The 19,449-nt window shown below is 44.9% G+C and overlaps 1 protein-coding gene across 3 annotated transcripts in view; it reads left to right on the top strand.

Annotated features, from left to right (window-relative positions):
• Window positions 1-17,925, top strand: part of hes1 (hes family bHLH transcription factor 1) — a 38,281-nt gene extending 20,356 nt beyond the window's left edge. The window contains exons 1-4 of one of the 3 annotated variants that reach the window (XM_088394191.1): window positions 16,312-16,579; window positions 16,674-16,769; window positions 16,882-16,969; window positions 17,098-17,925. In XM_088394191.1, coding sequence (XP_088250317.1) covers window positions 16,472-16,579; window positions 16,674-16,769; window positions 16,882-16,969; window positions 17,098-17,627 — 822 coding nt within the window. In that variant the 5' untranslated portion in view covers window positions 16,312-16,471 and the 3' untranslated portion in view covers window positions 17,628-17,925. Of the gene's footprint in view, window positions 1-16,311; window positions 16,580-16,673; window positions 16,770-16,881; window positions 16,970-17,094 lie in introns of those variants that run through there. The other 2 variants (XM_088394190.1, XM_088394192.1) reach the window with 2 other exon arrangements.
• The last annotated feature ends 1,524 nt before the right edge of the window (window positions 17,926-19,449 follow it).

Genomic DNA, 19,449 nt, shown 5'->3' with positions numbered 1-19,449 from the left:
TTTGAACCAGCCTTAAAGTTGTTTTGATGTCGGTTTTTTTGGGTTCTTGTTTTCTTAAAATAATTATTCTCAGATCTGTTGACGTACTCGCGTTACATTGAATTTTGAGAAGCAGAAACCTGAGTGCAGTTGGATCAGCGAGGCATTTATGGGACCGATATCACATACGTCTCCAGTGGATTTGGAATCTGAACAGGTGTCAATTTTGTTTTGGACATCTATGACGAGACACAGCAGACATACAGGTAGTCGTCCTCCAGCTGGAAGACAGATGGAGAGAGAGCTGCTTATGTCATCAGTTCAGTGTGAGCAAGAGAGGGAGTAAAAGTGAACGTGCCTCGACAGACATGTTTTATGACGCTGGTAGGCCGGCAGACGTGTGGCAGGTGTACGTGTAATTTTAGACCTTGTGGAGCGTCTCGTTGGAAAGGCAACTGAAAGTGTCTTCTGCAAAAGCTGCTAAAAGAAAGATAAAAATGAAACACAACTTGTTGCATACAAAAACAAAGCAACCCAGTTAAAAATGTTTTTTGTTGTTGGCCAACTGCTGACAACCAAAACTAAACGTTCATTATGAAGACATCTGTGTCGAGTTGCCAAGCAGTCTGTAATTTCTCTATGTATTATATGGTCCACGATGGATGGATGGATGGATGGATGGATGGATGGATGGATGGATGGATGGATGGATGGATGGATGGATGGATGGATGGATGGATGGATGGATGGATGGATGGATGGATGGATGGATGGATGGATGGATGGATGGATGGATGGATGGATGGATGGATGGATGGATGGATGGATGGATGGATGGATGGATGGATGGCGTACGGACGGACAGATGGACCACAAACTATTTTGTTCAGGCATTTGATTTGCTCAAATGAGTGTACAATTAGGGTTCATATAATGACAGCTTTATGATGTGGTCAGAGGTTTGAATAAAATGATTTTCTTTTCACCTGGAAACAGGCAAATCATCTTATTGAGGCAAGCAGCCTTTCCACAAAGAGACGATGTCAACGTTTTGGTGCCTCCATGTCTCTTAAGGCTGTTTCTGACAAGCGCTTTGTGTAGTTTGGCTATGTGTATTTGCTTGTGGGTGTCTTTGTCTGTTGTGGAGTGTCTAGTGTTGGCATAGAAACCGTCTGCAGGAAACAGCAGTTCAGGCGGCGCTCCGCTGGCAGACGCTCTCCGCTCACTTCCTGAGTGCTGTGAGGCAGGCAGGCAGGCACACGCACAAACACATACACACACTTGCACAAGGTTGGAGCGGGGCTGGACGCTCGCCTGGAGAGCGGTCAAACGGAATGAGAGAGCCAGGGAGGAGGGAGTTCAGCAGAGAGCAGCACTTTCCCACAGTCGAGGGATTTGACACATGGCTCTCACACATTCCTCAGCCCTGCGGCCGACCAAGCAGAGGCTCTCAGGGAAAGTAGGGAGGAAGAGAGACAGGAGGAGGGGGAGGAAGGTTCCACCCTTGGCACTTGAAAACAATATGGAGATATTGTGCAACTGTTTTTGTACATCTACACATATATTCAACTTGTGTTCTTTATGCAGTCAGAGAATCAGAGAAAATTGTGAGCGGACAGTTGAGGATGAGCAGTATAAAAGACCCCACAAGCTTTGCGGAAAATGTTACTTTTCATAGCAAGAGTGAGAAATTTATACAAGACACCAAAATTATATTCAGTCGATAATTTAATACGCTGGAAAAAAACTTAAATAAAGAAAGCTTATTCATTACGCTATCAGACTGAAATGGTATGACCACAGCACTGTGCTGGGTGGTGTTTATTTATTTTTTCTGCAGATGTTATTTTGTGGTCCAGTAACATTTATTTGCTAATTATGACTTTATTATTTTAATTTGTATACACCTTATTGTATTAAAGTATTAAAACGAAACTCATGTTCACTGCCTGTCGCACACGCACACGCACGCACACGCACACACACACACACACACACTGAACAAATCGTATTACTGGCCTCGAGCCGACCAACTCTTGTACCTCCAACATTTTTTAGGAAATCTTATAAAGGTCATTGATATTGCATCATCAAAGCTCTCCGTAATTTGTATAAATAACATTCAAACCTGTGGACTGACCAATAGTATATTTTTTTTTAAATAGGAAATTTACCATATTGTGATTTATGAGGTTTCGGCCTGACATCAGCGACCATACTGCTATTTATGTGAGCCATCTATGTAACGTTATATCGATCTTTTCTGTGACCCCATTTCAGTTGGTGCATTGTCCATCCCATTAGATAACCTTTTTACACAAATGCAAGCTAATAAATCGGTCAAATGAGTAAAGGTTTCCTCCTAACATTCAACACTGTGCTCTCTACTTGAATACAAGGCATTTTCCCAGCCTAGCATGGTGATGAAAAGCAGAGATAAAACAGTCACACGACTCAATCCGTTTCTCCTGTGTGTGTCATTCGACGTAATCAAGCTCATTATGTAAACGAAGAACCATGATTTTATTATTAAAGAAGAGGTCAGGCCACTATAATCTCTGTGAAATGTATAATAATCCAGAACAGAGAGAAATCAGGAATGTGGTCTTGTGGTTCTGAATGTCACTGTCTGGCTCTTTGTTGTGTGACCTGTAGGTCTGTCTTGTCGCTGTTCACCCTCAGTGTTTCCTTAAATAAATGTTCTGCTTGGCAGCATTTTAAAAGGAAGCCAAGGTCAAGCCCTCCTTGACAGTTAGCACGCAGCGTGCCCTCAGACCACCCGTACGCACTTATGACTGAGCATGTGTATGTTGGTTCATGTGCGAGCAACCACACTAAAGACCTGACAAGACGGGGGAACGGCTTAACGAATCGAGTTAAAAGTCATCAGACCCAGTCTTTCTTTCTTTTTCTTATTACTTGAGCGCTGGAAGTTACTAAATTGCCAATTAAAATGTCCCTTTGCCTTCTTCCCAACAGTTCTTCCCATTTATAAGTATGGAATTTTAAACGTTTCACGTGTGTGTTCATTTACAAGGTATCCAGAGAGGTAAAAGTGGTCAGTGTTAAAAAACAATAACAACAAAGCTTTGCAGGAGGCAATCGATAGTTAGTGAGAACTGTGCTGTTATTCTTCCCTGCATGCCTGTGACACCTTGACACCGCATCTTCCTGCTAATTAAGAGTCAGCAGTCACTTCCTTGTCAGCACATCCTCATGTGTGTGTATCCGTATGTGTGTGTGTGTATGATGGCCCAAGAGGTCAGCTGGACTGAGGAGCCAGGTCAGTAGAAATAGGAAGGGATGGGTGGGAATGAACATGATGTTTGTGCGTGATGCCGTGGTGGTCATAGGTGCGGTTCATCGGCCTCGTGCCTCTTATCTTCTGCCAGTTGTTTTTCTTTCAATGGAGACTTGAGGAAGACAGCTGCTCAAGAGTTTAGTGGCATAGAGGCAAGTTGTTGAATGAAATTATATTTTTGGAAACAGTTGAAAATATGTGCATGGTTATTTGACATTAAGGTACTATTGTTCAATTTTTTTTTTTTTTTCAAAGTGACAATTGGATGTTCTTTAAGGCAGAGAAAATGATGTTTAGTTTTGAGATGACTTGGCAGTAAAAAATATATATCTATTTCCAGTTTTTTCATAAGCACATACATGGCTGTATAATACCACACAGGCACACGTGCACACACACAAGTCCCAGTTTGGGGACGTGCATGAACGGGTACTTTGATGTTTCCTCAACACGTTTTGTTCAGCATGGCAGACACCGAGTTGCACGAAAGCGTTGGGTGAGCCTGTGTGTGAAGGCGGCGGATTAGAGGCTTTCTAACGAAGGCTTTTTTGATGTGAGGGCCCCAATTACCGTATGGTGCCCTCGAGAAAGAGGGGGGCACAATAAGGAGAGGGGTTTCCCGTTTGGGATATTCAGAGTCCATCTAGTGCAACAGCTGAGATGGCCTTGACTCTACATTACTTTATTCCTAATTGAGTAGACTATCGCCATGTCTGTGAAGACCTGGAAGGTTTTTTGAAATTTGTTAAATGTGCAACTCACAAGATAGTCGTTATGTTGTTCAAAACAGGTACGTAAATATTGGAATACAGTAATAAATATGTTCCAGGATTCTAGGCATGTTCTTCATTTACTGGTCTGAGTTGAGCAATGTTTCATCAGACTATGCTCTCTTTTTCCAGGTAACATTGCATTTGAGCCTGGGGTGCTTCCATTGAAATGACTCAGGTGCATACATTTTTTATGCTGTTAATGTCAATCAAAATATACCTTTGAGCACAGTCCGCAAGTTATATTTTTATCGCATGGGAATAAAAGAGATACATAAAGGGGCCTGTATCTCAATGGAAGTAAATATTTAGCTTGTGGGCAGGGAAGAGGTTGGATGTCTTAGTAGAGTGAATCCTTAAGGATTTGATGCTTGCTTTGAGTGAACATGTATAACTTATAACATATAGCATATGTTTTCTGTGTACTTACTATCAAATTGTAAGGCTTGTACACGCAATGTCAGGATGTCGTGACCTCTGAGTAACCTTGATTTTTTTACTTATATCACCTTGAAGGATTTGCTTTTTACCATGGAACCTTAAAATTTGAACACCTCAAACCGACCAAAACATGTAGAGAAAATATTAACTTTGCATAAAATCATCATGTATGATGTCTTGCAACAATTCACTAAACTTGAAGGAATTCAACATTCCTCTCTTGTCTTACATACATTTTATTCAGCTTGAAAGTGTTTTTGAACTGGGAAAGGTGGGATAAAGTTGTATGTGTAAGTTCAATTGTAATTGACTAATCCATTTGACCCTGTATTAAATGACACCAACATTATTGTGGGTAACTCTGGAATCTGCAGTCGTGCTAAAACAGAACTTTCATACACATTAATCATTTCATCAGTATACAATTACAACAAGCCTCCACAAGTTGCCACACTTTATTAGCAATATCAGTGTTTTTTTCCTCCCGTCTACAAAAAAAGCTTACAAGTATTAATAATGTAGCCTATTACATTGTCAGTTTGAGTGGGTGGTCCAGATGGCTGACAGGAGCATTCTGTAGGATGGATGATGTCATAAACAAAGACAAGACAGGAAGTGATGACATGGACCCTAATGCACGGCTGTCCACGGTCAGCGGGGGTGACGCTGGTCACAGAGGGCGTGTTTGTGTCTGAATGTTTATGTGTATGGGGTTATAAGTGTGTGTGTGTGGGGGGGGGGGTTACTGCGTGCCAGTGGGGTCCTGTTTGCATCTGTGGAGAGGCCCAGAGAGGCAAGATCTTATCTGGCGCGTGCCTGTGCCGCTCTTTCCCACACTCTGCATGCTTCACTGCCAGGCGGGGGGCTGAGGGAGGGAGGGAGGGAGGGAGGGAGACTTATGATTATGGGTCCTGTCCTGTCAACTTTACGCTGTTTTGACTGCCATGACATAATGTGCTTCAATACAGTGACCCCCTACCTCCACGCTCACACACACTCTTGCTTTCAGCTTCTCCCCCCCCACCCCCTTTCTTCAAAGGTACCGCACAGCAACAAGGGCCCCCTTTTCTGTGAATGTGGCATATTTGGCTTTTCATCAGTCCCCCCCCCTTTTTTTCTTTTGCTTAAAAGCTAACCGAAGTCTCCCTTTTCGACTGTTTTTCACTTTGATTGTGCCCCCCCTCCTCCTCATCCCCACCCAATTCCCTAAATCCCCTGCTACTACCATCTTAGTGTGCTTTTCTTCTCATGAATTAGAAGTGTTGGAACCTTGAAGCACATATTGCATAGATTAAATGATGGTTATTGCCCTTGTCTGAGTGTCTATCACAATCTTACTGCCTGTATGTTAATACTGGTGCCTTTCCAGCACTAGATACTTGTGGCAAGTTTAGCTTGAGTTTTTAATTTTTTTTGTTTCAGCAACTCTAGCCTGATATGTTCGGTGCAATTTGTTTCAAATTTCAAAATGTACATTCTCTTCAAAATAAGATGTGCCATTTTTATGTACCCCTCCTCCCTCACTCCCCTCAGCCTTAACTTCAATATGGCATATTCAGTACGTTTGTCAGTGGGAGATCCAAAGTCAAACGAGTCCAACAATTAGGAATGATCCTTATTTTAACAGGGACATCGTCACCATCTCTATCCACTGTGCACAAACTTAGTATGCAGTGTGCATGTGTGCAGTTGATGGTCTGGTTGCCTAATAAGGTTTTTGGGTAAGCTACAGGACTTACAGTGTAGATAAAAAGTCAAACTCAAAGTTAAGTGCTAGGTTTTGTGATGAAAAAAAATCTATCTTTTCTAACTTTTTCCAGCGTTCCTGTGATGTATTACCTGGGCAACTCATTTTAGGGAAACAAATAATTTTGTCACACAATCCTGGTGGACAGGCGTGTGTTAACATTTTATACCCGCTGTTGCTGATTTTAAAAAAGATCAAACGTCAGGTTTTAGGGAGTCTTACAGAGTAAAATCTTGCAATCTGGTGTGTGTTCATATGTATTTTGAAGCCGCCCCCACAACAGGAAACAAATCGATGTGTCCTCTACGAGCAGGCTCCCAGCCCCAGCTGCTACTGTCTGAGAATGAGAGGCGGGAGGATGCGAGTGCAGTCAGGAGCGTGCATAGAAGAATGGAAGGAATGAGCATGTTGCAAAGGGAGCGATGAGTTAGAGGGGCTGATAGGAGACAGAATAAGCCCAGGCTAGCTGATTCACTCTCTCTGCACCTTTCCTCCCTTCCTCAGAGACAGATATATGCTCTCTCTCCTTCCCCTGACTGCACACAAAACACACCCATGAACACACTCCTCTCCGCTTTCTGCCAAAGCCTCTTGTGGCCCCGCTCATCTGCGTGGGGGGCCCCGCAGGCAGTCTGGGCCCTTACGTGCCCTCGCTTTACACACACGCACACACACATTTCCACACAGGAGCTGATGTGCAAGACACGCTCTGATCCTGCATGCTGATGATGAAAGACAGGCAGCCAGGGCTCCCATGCCAGAGGGTAACACCTCCGAGAAGCCCGTTCATTCATAAACCCTCTCCTCCATCTTCATCACAATTTGAATGTCATCACTATTTTTTGGGTTCCTGCATGATAGCTCCCCCTTTCAATTATTTAGGTGAGGTCACCAATCAGTACTGATAATTTTAGCACTTTGCACAGAGACAAGTAGGAAGTTGTTCGGCATTGCTGCGTGTGCTGCGGTACTTCGTGTTTTTACCTGCATAGCCCCCAGCCTCACACCTGGCTTGGCAGAAGTTCTGGTCCCACCCTTTCTCGACTGGTTCCTCCATTCAACACCCCCGCCTCCTTGTCCGCCTCCTTACACTCATTAACAGGAAGGCTGGTGCGAGACCCTTTTCGGGCTTTGCACATGAACAGTACTCGCCGTGTCTCACCTGTGTGTCTGGTGCAACTGGTGAAGGCATGAATTAGTCTCTGCAAGGGAGCAAGAAACCCAATTGCACACATACGCTTCCTCACCAAGCCTTGAACATCTGGCCCAAGATCACATAGTGTCTGTCTCAGTCACTCAGGCCAGCCTGCCGAGAGCTTCCTCTTAATCTCCTCTCTAGCGTGAATTATAAACTGGCGCTTTGTGTGCCAGTTGTGGCTTCCACAGGACAATTAACATTACTCAGAAAAATATTTAATGGAAAAGAAGGGGGTGGATCAGTCATCTCTGGTTTGATCACCACTGAATTTGAGCATGCACGAATGAAGTGAAAGGGAGAGAACAAGTTGAAGGGGCTTGTGTGGAAAATATCCATGCTTACAACATGGCTGGGCCCGGCCTTGCCCTTTGCCTCCTACGTTGCTTTGAGATGTCTCCACTTCAGCATCCCATTGAGCCCAAGGCAAATCCTTTCAAGTTGCTACCGATGTGCTTGCAACAAGGGGATTTATTCCTAGATAAATAGAGCAGTGAAGTGGCTCATTTGACAGATGTTGTTATCCCAACATCATCTGATAGGCTATTGTTTAATCCTGTTAAGTCACCTTGCTTCAGGACACGGGAGCAACTTCCTCGGTGACGCCCTTTCGTTGAACCCTCAACCCCTCGGTGCAGTTTGAGGAGTTCCATATGTTCCTGCATACACATTTTATCTGTAATAATGGCGCTACCATAAACCTTTGCACTGCTGTTGTGTTATAGGAAGTGTCGACTACCTGTGTGCAGCTATATCAATACATGAGATTTTGAAATTGTGTTTTTAATATCTTAAATTTTTCAATGGAGCAGCAAGAGAGTTAAAAAACATTTTCCACCTACAATCCATGTTACATGTGCCACAGGCTGAATAACAGAATACAAATAAGTAGAGGGCTAAGTAGAGCAAGGATGTGTAGCGCCTCCGTCTATAGGAATCATTTAGAATTCTAAACATGTCCTTGGCAAACTGCTTACAAAACTGCTTTTGTTTGTCCTAATGTAAGTCTAATGAACAAACAGTGGTCATTCTCGTGCAATGTTTTGTGCTGTAAATATTTAAGAGAAAAACAATGGTAAAATGAAACAGGCAGCTAATGGTACAGTTGTTAACTAAATTTATGGATCAGGAAATAATAATGTCTTAAAAAAATAAATCTTTACACAATTATTTAACTTTACTTCACGTCACTTTGCATGTATTTAAATTTGCTCTTATCCAATATGAATTAAATTGAAGGAGTTGTACGCTGAAACACGCACAGGCTTGATGGACGAAAGCGAAACTGCTGAAATCGCATGAGGCTGAGACATTACGCAAATGGACCGCCCAGTCTTCTGGCAGTGAATGTTCACGCTTCTCCTGAATGAAAGGTGACGCTCTCTGATGGCGAACAATGGAGTCTGGGATGGGTGTGGCTGTGCAAGGAGACAGGGACTTAAATTGAGTATGGTTTGTTGGGGGTGTAGCAAAGTGAAACCTGCCATGCCCAGGTGATGAGGTCATACCGGTGTGTGAGTGTATGTGCGAATTTGAGAAGGGATTCAGTTCCCACTCCCTCGTGGTTCCATCAGTGTAGTTATGTCATGGGAAAGGATTACAAAAGCAGTCCCGGTTGTGTGCAGACGTTCTCGATTTCCTTGTCAAAACCTAAGGTGCGCACAAGCCTGCGTTTTGAAATGTGGTCTCAAAATAAAGCATGTCTTCAAGCAGTGTGCTGTGATATTACCACAGTCAAAAAATATTCTCCCATTTGTACAAGATGTAAATCATGACTATCCTTTGATGTTCTTCCCATCCATTCCTCTCGGCCTCCCGCTCGTCTTCATTACTTATCGTCACTCGTAACCGTAAACATTGGGAGCTGAACCCCGCTGCTGTCCCGCACCAAAACGGGGCCCCTCATCGCGGCGCGTTGAAAGCAGATCGACTTGGGGAAGCCGGGAGCATGAAAGGAGGGCGCTAACTGCTGGGGGATAAATGCATTCCTCCTACTGCTGCTGCCACCCCTGCTGGCTGGTGGCAGTGCAGGGGAGCTCGCAGCGAGGAGCTTTGTTGCCGCAAAGCGGGTGGCTGAGTATTGCTGAGCTCGCTCAGATCTCACAGGCAGTGAGCAGCACTTGACCTTTGCGGCGCTAAAGGAATATGACAGCCGTGAAAGCGACTGAGAGAATAGCGAGAGGGCAAACGAAGGGGTGTGAGAGACTAAAGACAAAAGCCAGGCAAAGTGCAGGCTGCCACCAAAACAGTTAGTTTGCAATCAGTCAGTCAGTCACCCCCTACCCCACCCCCCCATGTCAGGACAGTTTGATTTCCACTTTTCAAATAAGGCGTCTATTTTTGGCCTGATAACAGGGCAGGCTAAATTGAAATTGGCAGCTCGACATTCTACAAATAATAGTCATCTTTGCTGGAGATCAAGTGAACAGCCCCTTCTTTCACTTTGCTTGAGCCCCCACCCTATTGCTCCTGTCGAAGATGAGAAAGAAGGAAATGAGCGAGCGAAGCAGAGAGAAAAAGGGCTAATCTTTGTGACAATTGAAGGAGGCTGAGAAGGCAAAAAAGGTCCAAAATTTAAGGAGGGGTGGGGGTGGGGGGGGGGCTGTGCAGGCGGACTAATACAACAAGGAAAAAAAATAGTAATGTCCCAGTGATCAGGAGGAGGCCTTGAGGGGTGGTGGAATGGGGGTGTACCAGCGAGGTGAGGATAGAAAGACAAAAGGAGGGAAGGAGGGAATTTCTTTAATGTTTCTGGCAGCCGACCAGCTGAGGTCTCAAGGTTATCCTGGCTTTGCAAACTCCCACGGGAAAGGTGGAGTGCTGAGGGCCACAATCGGGGGGTGGAGTGGGGGCGCACTTGATGAGGGCTGGAGGTGAAAGAGAGGAGGGAGAGATCTCCAGGAAAGAGGCTAATGCTCAGAGGGAGGGTAATCCTCAGGCCCTCTCGTCTGATAAGGTTGGCCTTGGCCCAGGTAGGAGGAAGAAAAAAGACTCCGGGGCCTCCCAGGGCTTCCTCGCAGACTGCGGCGCCCGGTGCCAGTTTAGCACAGAAGGACGACTCTGTGAATTATTGTTCAAGCAATTAGTTGGCTCACACTTCACTGATATCTGTAATACCTCACATGTTGACTTGTGTCTTAGCATTTTTTCCTCCGGGGAGGTCAGAGGTCAGGGCCGGTTGCTGTATACAACAGCTGCTGATGTACCTCAACTTCCACATCTTGCTTAAAGACACTTTTCAAGACTAATTATATGTTGCCGTGTTGATTTATTCATGAAGGGTGTCAAAATGTAGGCTTTCCTTTCTTGTCAAGAGTTGTACCAGGAAGTACAACCACAAACGGTTCTGTGGCACTGGTTTGGGGTCATTGGAATCATTTATCCCTACACCACAATTGTCTACGTCACAACAGTGACTCGACACTTTTTAAATTGTTTCAACTTTTCAGGCACAATTAATGTCTTTGTCCTTTAAGGAAACATTGCACATCTTCTCTGCATTCTTTTGTTGAATACATCCAGGTGCTCATTCAGCATACATTGTTTTGACACTGCTGCAATATTTGATTTTTTTTTTTCAGGCCTGTATTCAAAATCATCACCTCTATGCAAATGCGACCCTCATTGGCACATGATTAATTTGTGTATTATGAATGGTTTTGGAATAGGGGGGGCAGTGAGTGCATAGGAAAGGCATCGACATTGATGCTTTGAATATTTGTTGACAATAAACGACTGCTATGAGAGGTGTGTGTGTGGGTGTGTGTGTGTGTGGGTGTGTGCATGTGTGTGTGTGTGTGTGTGTGTGTGTGTGTGTGTGTGTGTGTGTGTGTGTGTGTGTGTGTGTGTGTGTGTGTGTGTGTGTGTGTGTGTGTGTGTGTGTGTGTGTGTGTGTGTGTGTGTGTGTGTGTGTGTGCGTACGTGCTTTTGTGCATGCACTGGCCTGTCTTCAAAAACTCAGGAGGCAATAAGGTTTCATGCACCTGTAATTCAAATATTCCCGTGCACAAACCACATTGAGATGATTTAACTGTTACACACACTAACCTGTTGGTTACAGAATAGATAAGTGTGGAACAATAGCGTGGAACAATAATGAAACTCGGCATATATGTAATGGATCCAGCATTTCACTTTTCAACAGTCTTGTCACACAATTTTATTCAAGTCAACTTTTGAGTCCTAACCACTACTGTTAACAGTTTTATAATAATATGATTAACTACCACATGTGCAATGCAGTTTGTGCTCTGAATGCAAGTTGAACTTGAAAGTTTATTTGTCTTGTCTCTCATTTTTGTTTGGACTAAGTCCTAGACAAAACACACCACACACAAGCAAATGTGCAGTTAATCAGTTGATGCTCATGAACTGAGTTCCTGCTGAGTTCCTGGGTGATGTCATACAAGACGTGATTCAAACTCGCTTGGCGGTAGATTTTGGCCATATTCGTAATAACTTCAGGGGTCTTTGAATTGAGAGAGAAAGAATCTACAGTAATAAGAACTATATTTCAGGCTGAATCATTGATATGGCGTCCCGAATGCATCACTGTTAACCTTTCCGGGTGGTTAGCTTGCATTTGCATGAGTGGCCCTTAACCCCCCTCCTCCCTCACTACCTGCAGCACCAGCTCCAGCCATATTCCCAGTATACTCCAGCCTTAGGCATCCTACCCACAGACCCAGGCCAGTTCGTTGGTCCACTCCCCGACCGCTTCCTCTCCAACGCTGCTGGGTTTGACTCACCGTGACCCTTAACCTCCAGTGTTACGCTGCCTCCCCCACACATGCAAATGCTGCTCATCTCCTCCGTGAGGCATCGGAGAAAAGGCCAGCCTCTGATGGAGCTGGCGGGAAGGAAGAGAGATGTAGGAGTGACGTGGATGGAGGAAAGCAGAGTGAGGTGTTGTGGGGGGCTGAGCAAGAGGAAAAACAAAGGAGAGGGGAGAGAGAGAGCCCTAAAGGAAGTACAAGCATCAGTGGCGGCCGCTTGGGGAGCCTCGGGCCTCCAGCCCAGCGTTCAGGCCTGAAAACATTTTTCTCTGTTTTAGCCAGCCAAATAGAACCTGGCTCTGCTGACTGCAAGGCTTGCAGTGACCCTCGCTGATCTCACTTTGTGGAGAAAGCTATCATGAGTGCGTTCACTTTGCTTGTTGTTTTCCTTGCTTGGAGGCTGCTCCGGGCAACCTCTGTTTGTGCGTGCACGAGGAGAGGTAAGCGATGTGTGCAGTTGTATCTGGAGAGCTTCCAATACAACCCGCCCCCCGCCCCTTCTGTTCTCGCTGCTCCGAGGATCTGTCAGTTCTCCTCTTGTCTATCTCTTTGTCGCTGCTTTCATCCTGCTCTCCGAGCCTTGGCTGGCCTCGCTAACAGCGGCAGAGCACAGGTCCTACTCCACTCCCACTAATAACACACAATCAAGCCGTGCTGGGATGTTGTGTACGAACACACACACGCAGTTCACACTTGGTGTACACCAACGCATATGCTATTTTCTCTAGCCCAAATTCAGTATCGACGTTCTCGCCTTTCAGAATTTGAAGATGGAATGCAGTGGACCCTCAGTGTCGTACAAATGGGGGATACAAAAGCCATATTTAAACTTGGAATTTAATACTTGAGAATCATGAGGCTTCACTTCATCTAAATAGGGTGCTAGCACAGAAAAGGGATTGTGAACAGTGAAGAAAAGTTTGCGTGTGTGTGTAAATTTGAACATACATAAAACATAAATTTTGTTTTATCATGAAGGACTTTACGTTTGTATGCTAGTAAGAATTGGTAATGTGACTTAAAACATTGCCTGTAGTGTTTTTAATGACAATGGATTTGAGCATAGAATTGATACCTTTGTTAAATCTATTTTTCCTATTGTTTTTTTCTTAACTTTGTGATCATTTCACAAAATCCTGACCTCTTCTACTGGCATGTGCGATTCCCACTCTTTTAATATGATGGTGGTCTGTTACCTGTTACTACTAGATGGCTGCCATCTAGTAGTAACAGGTAACACTTGAGGGCACAGGCAGCAACCAGGTGCAGCCTGAAAAACTTCAGAAGGGGGCGGGCTGACGTAGTTCACCGCCGGAGACCTTTTTTGCAACCTGAGCGTGAGAAAGTCGTTCAGGCAGAGAGTGTCTCGGAACGTGCACTCCGTCTGATCCACATGGCTTCTTTTGTTTTGAGGGCCTTGCTCAACCTTTGTGCAGGTGTGCAGCCTCCGACAATGAGACCTGCCGATGATGTGTTTGACAGAGGCGGCATTGTTGTGCATGAAAGATGCATTTGGTTTACAGCCGCTTTGGACACCTGTACATTACACTCTTGAACACTAATTTATTTGTGTATTTTTTTTTTCAATTCTGCGAATCCTAATTATTGTCTTAAGTGTACCGTTATGCCAAAACATTCATGTGGGCAGGAGAGAGCTACTGAAAGACATTGGCTGTAACTAAGAGCATGAAGAGGCAGAGACGGTCCTACAATTCTCAAGTCATTCCCGTGGAGCAGATCGTAGACACCAGCAAATACATTGTTGTTGTATCCGCTGCTTGCATACAGTATTTCTCTGCTTCGAGTGCTTGAGTTTTCAACCATAACCTCTATGCTAATTTCTGAGTGTTTTGCATGGTATGTTTGTTAGATTAAATTGTATGTTGTGGATGTTTATTTGGCTGTTTAAACATACATTGTTTAATTTTGTTTTATGTGTCAGTTTTGCAGTAAACTTCAACTAGCAATGACAAACAGTTTGAAGCAAGCACCCTTTGCCTCTTTTTGGGAAAAATGTGCAAGTGAACGTCTTTTTGTTCCCTCAAAGTGCTATGGAATATTTTGTGTTTATTATTTAAGTGTGTGAGAGCTGTAAAGCTATTCTTATAATCGTATCTATTCAGTTTTGTGGTATATGTTGGAATGTACTTTGTGTGTGATATTGCATATTTTGGTATGGATAGGAATCTGAGGAAAAGTAAGCAGGGCCAGTATTGTCGATACCGAGACCAATACTCATTACATTTGCACTGACGGGGGCAGGCTTCGCTTCATTGGATTTACTCAATTGAGACAATTGTGCATGGGATGGACATGATAGCAATACGTTAGACTATTTATATTCAAATGACGTCAATAGCTATTAACTTCATTTGAATATTTTTTAGGACAAGAGTAGTTGAATACATGCAATCAAGATTTTTTTAATATCTTAGTACATTGTCATTTTCAAATTTCACTTTCTCTTGCTTTAATTGTTTTGAATGATTATTCCTTCGGTGTTTGCTGTGGCAGAAAAAGGAGCGAAAACCCACCCTATTGGCTGTGCGAATGTTAGTGGAGAGGCGAAGCTGTCATTTGTCTCTCCCCCTCCCCGACTGAGCCTCAGCCGCGTGCGCCTGCCGATCAAATCGGCACGGCAGCGGGTTGGCCGTCGGCGACGCCCCGCGGACGGAGGCGGCAAGCCGGCGAGAGGCGCGCCTTCCCCTCGGTCGCCTGCGCGCCACGCGTCGCGGTCTCTGCGGCGACTGGACGTGTGCTGAGGAAAAGAGTGCAGAGAAGTCTGACGAGCGTCATTTCTAATTTCAATCGAGATTGCAATCTAACATTTAGAGACAAAAGAGACGCGATGAGAAAGCCCGACTGCTTGCAGCCGCTATAAAGATAAGCAAATGGAATTATTAGGAAGCCTGACTACGGGTGGCTGCGTGGTGGCCACGGGCGGGGAGGAAGGCGGCATCTGCGAGCAACAAATCTCTCTGCTTGCTCTGGCTCGCATTCCGATAAGGAAGCCCGGGTCCAGCTCGCTCGGGAGGCGTGGTTTTCCCAGGCTTTTAAAACAGCAGCTGCTATTTACCTTCCCCTCTAATGTAAACCACCGCAGCCGACGCCGCCACCGCTGCTGCCTCAGCCACGCACCCCACACCCTCCTCACCTCACCCCTCCCCTTGCACCCCCCCTCACCTCACCTCCCTTCCCGCGTCAACGGCACGGCGGCCAAATCTCCACGCACCGTGCTCGTAAAAACAGCCTGGCACGTGCTCTACATGCACGACTCCACGCGTGATTAAATGACAAACATCTGTACAGGCAAGCACACACAAGAGTGCACGCTTGATTTGATTCCAGTCTAATGATAGGAATAAAGACGCACTTGTTGTGCAGACCTGCTGAGTTCACTAAATCTTATGTGGTTGCAAGTTGAATTCTGCACCTAAAGAAGCATTGTTTTCATTTAGGGAGATTCTACACATCCTCCTGTCCTGTTTTGTCATGTTTTTGTGTGTGTGTGGGTGGCATATTGATATTTGATTGTATTTATAATGTATGTCAATACTTGATGTCTTTGTTTTGTTTCATTTGTCATGAGATGAAAGTTTATGAAACCCTCAGGGAGAGAAACGTAAATTAGATAAATAGATGAATGTTTAGAATAAAGTACTATAAAATATATAGACCGTGTATTTTAATCCCTTATATGCAAAATAAAGTTTAGCGGAACGTGCCAGCGTGTTTTCTAATGTCAAGGCCAGTTAAGACAGCGTGGGTGCGTTCATATCGCGTACGTGTGCCATAATTATTTATCTTGGCGCCCCGGGAGCGAAAGGGTGCCTCGCCGCTCGCGCCTGCTCCCGGTGCGGGTGCCCGCCGTGTGATGATTGAAGACTGGAAGGCAGTTTCCCGGCTGCGCCCTCAGCCCGGGCGGCGCGCCATTGGCCGCCAGCTGCGGGCCGACACGCAGCCAATGGAAGGGCGCCGACCACGAGCCGTCCTCCCCCGGGCCGCGTGCGCCTCGTCCTGATTGGTGGGAAGTTAGTGTGGGAAAGAAAGTTTGGGAAGTTTCACACGAGCCGTTCGCGTGCGGGGCAAGATATAAATACACGCCACACGCAGACGCGCCGACACACACAGACGCACACGCAGCGGCACGTCTCCCTCTCGGATTCTAACTTGGTGCACTGACGCGGGATTTTTTTCCATCATCTTTGCATCGGTGGACCATATTTTGCTGCATTTCGAGGGATAATTGATTTTGCCGTTAAGATGCCTGCCGACATGATGGAAAAATCGTCCTCGTCTCCGGTCGCTGCCACCCCAGCAAGCATGAACTCGACCCCCGATAAACCCAAAACAGCCTCCGAGCATAGAAAAGTGAGTTTATCAATATGGACCACTACCATATTGAGAAACGTACTGCGCCTTTTACGTTGATATTTATTAACACTCCACTCGTTGTTTCTTAAAGTCTTCCAAGCCAATTATGGAGAAGCGGAGAAGAGCCAGGATCAATGAGAGCTTGGGCCAGCTTAAAACTCTCATCTTGGACGCGCTCAAGAAAGATGTACGTATACTTTCACGCTCTTGGGGTCCAGTTGGGGGGAAATTTTTCAAAAAAGCTGATTCAAACGTGGAGGTGGTCGCCTAGGTCTTAAATGTGCGTTTCTCCTGTACAGAGCTCCAGACACTCCAAATTGGAGAAAGCAGACATCCTGGAGATGACTGTGAAACATCTCCGGAACCTCCAGAGAGCTCAAATGACCGGTAAGTTTCGTTTTCACGGCGGACACATGACTAATAATCAAGCACACATTTCGCAAAAATAATACTAAAATCGGGATCTTACGTTAATTGCCGTCGTGTTCTTTTTCTTTTTTTTTTTTTTGCAGCAGTGCTCAATACCGATCCCACCGTGTTAGGAAAGTATCGCGCCGGTTTCAGCGAGTGCATGAACGAAGTGACCCGCTTTCTGTCCACCTGCGAGGGCGTCAACACGGAGGTCCGAACGCGGCTCCTCGGCCACCTCGCCAGCTGCATGACGCAGATCAATGCCATGAACTACCCCAGTCAGCACCAGATCCCCCCGGCGGCCGGGCCAACGCACCCCTCGTTTGGCCAGCCCATGGTGCAGATCCCCGGGTCTGCCCCGCAGGTGCTACCTATGAGCGGAGTGCCTTGTAAAGGAGCTCCCTCTCCGGCCACTTTACCCAACTCGGACGCCACCAAAGTATACGGCGGCTTCCAGATTGTGCCTGCAACGGACGGACAGTTTGCCTTCCTCATACCCAACGCGGCGTTTGCCCCGAACGGTCCCGTCATTCCCGTCTACGCCAACAGCCCCGGGACGCCGGTTCCGGTGCCGGCTGCCGTCTCCCCCGCAGCCCCATCGGGAAACACGGACTCGGTGTGGCGACCATGGTGAACACAGCCAAGGAACGTAAAGACTCAAATGACACTTGCTAGTTCTTCTTTGTTGCTCAATGTTAGAATTTTTTTTTTTTATCAAATGGAAAAAGAGTATGCACTATATTTGTACAGCTAACAAAGCGAGTAAAGTTCATATTGAAATAAGATTTGTATTGTGGAAGTCCGTTCACTGCATTTTTTTTTAAATATATAAGTATATACAGTTGTCTTTCCTACTTTTTTGAAGCCAAAGATGCTTAACGCGCTTATACAGTTCTTCGTTTTGGAAGACAAATAAATTTGTTACTTCACAACCTTGTTGGTTTTCCAAGTTGTTGTTTTTTTTTTTTATTTCAAGTTGAACAACAGTATGATAGTTCGCTTGGAGCTTGCAGAAATGTTAGTTTTGGTCAAATACTTGCGAAAAACAAAGCGTGGAACGAAACAAAACTTGTTAAGCACAAAATCTTTAAGAGGTGAAGTTTTAATTAGGAACCAAACGGATGTTGACAGACATACAGTATTTTTAAACTGCGGCAGATCGATTTAGCAACTCATCCAAAGAGCAAAAGTGTTTGAAGTTAAACGATCAGCGCTCTTGACTGTGGGCCAGCTTCACACCTAAGGTCTCTTTCAATGGTCATGTACGCCATCTAGCAGCAAAAAGGCGCATTGCATTCTGGTTCCTACGATAGATCAATGGCCTCGTCCGCTTCAAATGTTTGCCCTAGTGCCTATAAAGATTTGTCTCTGATTAAGGCGTGCTCAATTAGGTAATTATGCTTCATTTAATGTCATTTGTAGCATGCAGTCTCATTTTATTGCAGGGATTTTTTTTATGGAGCAGCAGGGTCATTTAGCAGAGAGCACATCTGCCTCCCTGAGATTTGGGGGATTGAATCTGGACTCCAGCAGATAGTTGGGAGTTTGCATCCTTTCCTCATGGTTCTCTGGCTCCCTCACACTTTCCAAAAACCTGCGTCTTAGTTTCAATGGAGACTCTAAATTGTTCATAGTTGAATGTGAGTGATGAATGGATTTAAAGTGACTGAACCACACTTAATGTAAATGTTCCACTCTGGGTAAGTGTTTTGATATGACGATATTTGGCTGTCATGCTAAAATGATGTCATTGTTTTCCACTCCATGTTGAGTTCTTAGTCACTTGAGTCTTTTTGTGTGTGTGACTGTTTCCATAATAAAGGGAAAAATAGGTTGCTTAGATGACTAGTTGTTAGCACGTCTTCCTCACAGTTATGAGGTTCAGGGTCAAATCTTACACACTATGTAAGTTAACTAAACACTGTCCATAGGTTTGAATGTGAATGTGAGTGTGAATAATAGTTTGTCTAAAAGTGCTTGTTTGGCTGGTGACCAGTCCTGAGTGTGCTCCAGCTCCATCTGAAATCTTAATAAAGGCGTTGATATTTGATAAGCATGGTCTGCCCTGAGACGTGAAAACATTTTGCTGTCGTGGTCATATGACATTATATTCATTGCATGTTGATGGCGATAAATTGGCGAGTAATATTATTAAAGCACCTTGTGTGAATATATGTGGAAAACACACTACACTTTTGTCTGTGTGTGGTATTAATTTAACAGAGTAAAACAGTGACTAGCTGTAGAGAAGCTGACCTTGGTGCTGAATGCCAAATTGTAGCACTTTTGGGATGTTTCACTAATCCACACAAATGTAAAGGCAGACAGAAGCATTATATTACTATGGATATCCTATTAGAGAGGCATTCTTCCGCCTTCATGTGGCTGACAGCATCCTGACATCGTGTGCCGTGTATTTAATCAGAGCCGTGACTGCAGTGTGATGCCAGGAGGTT

This window comes from Syngnathus floridae, chromosome 13, assembly GCF_059516105.1.
Source record: "Syngnathus floridae isolate MCC-2025c chromosome 13, RoL_Sflo_1.0, whole genome shotgun sequence".
Lineage (NCBI taxonomy): Eukaryota > Metazoa > Chordata > Actinopteri > Syngnathiformes > Syngnathidae > Syngnathus > Syngnathus floridae.
This window is presented reverse-complemented; position numbering and strand designations above follow the sequence as displayed.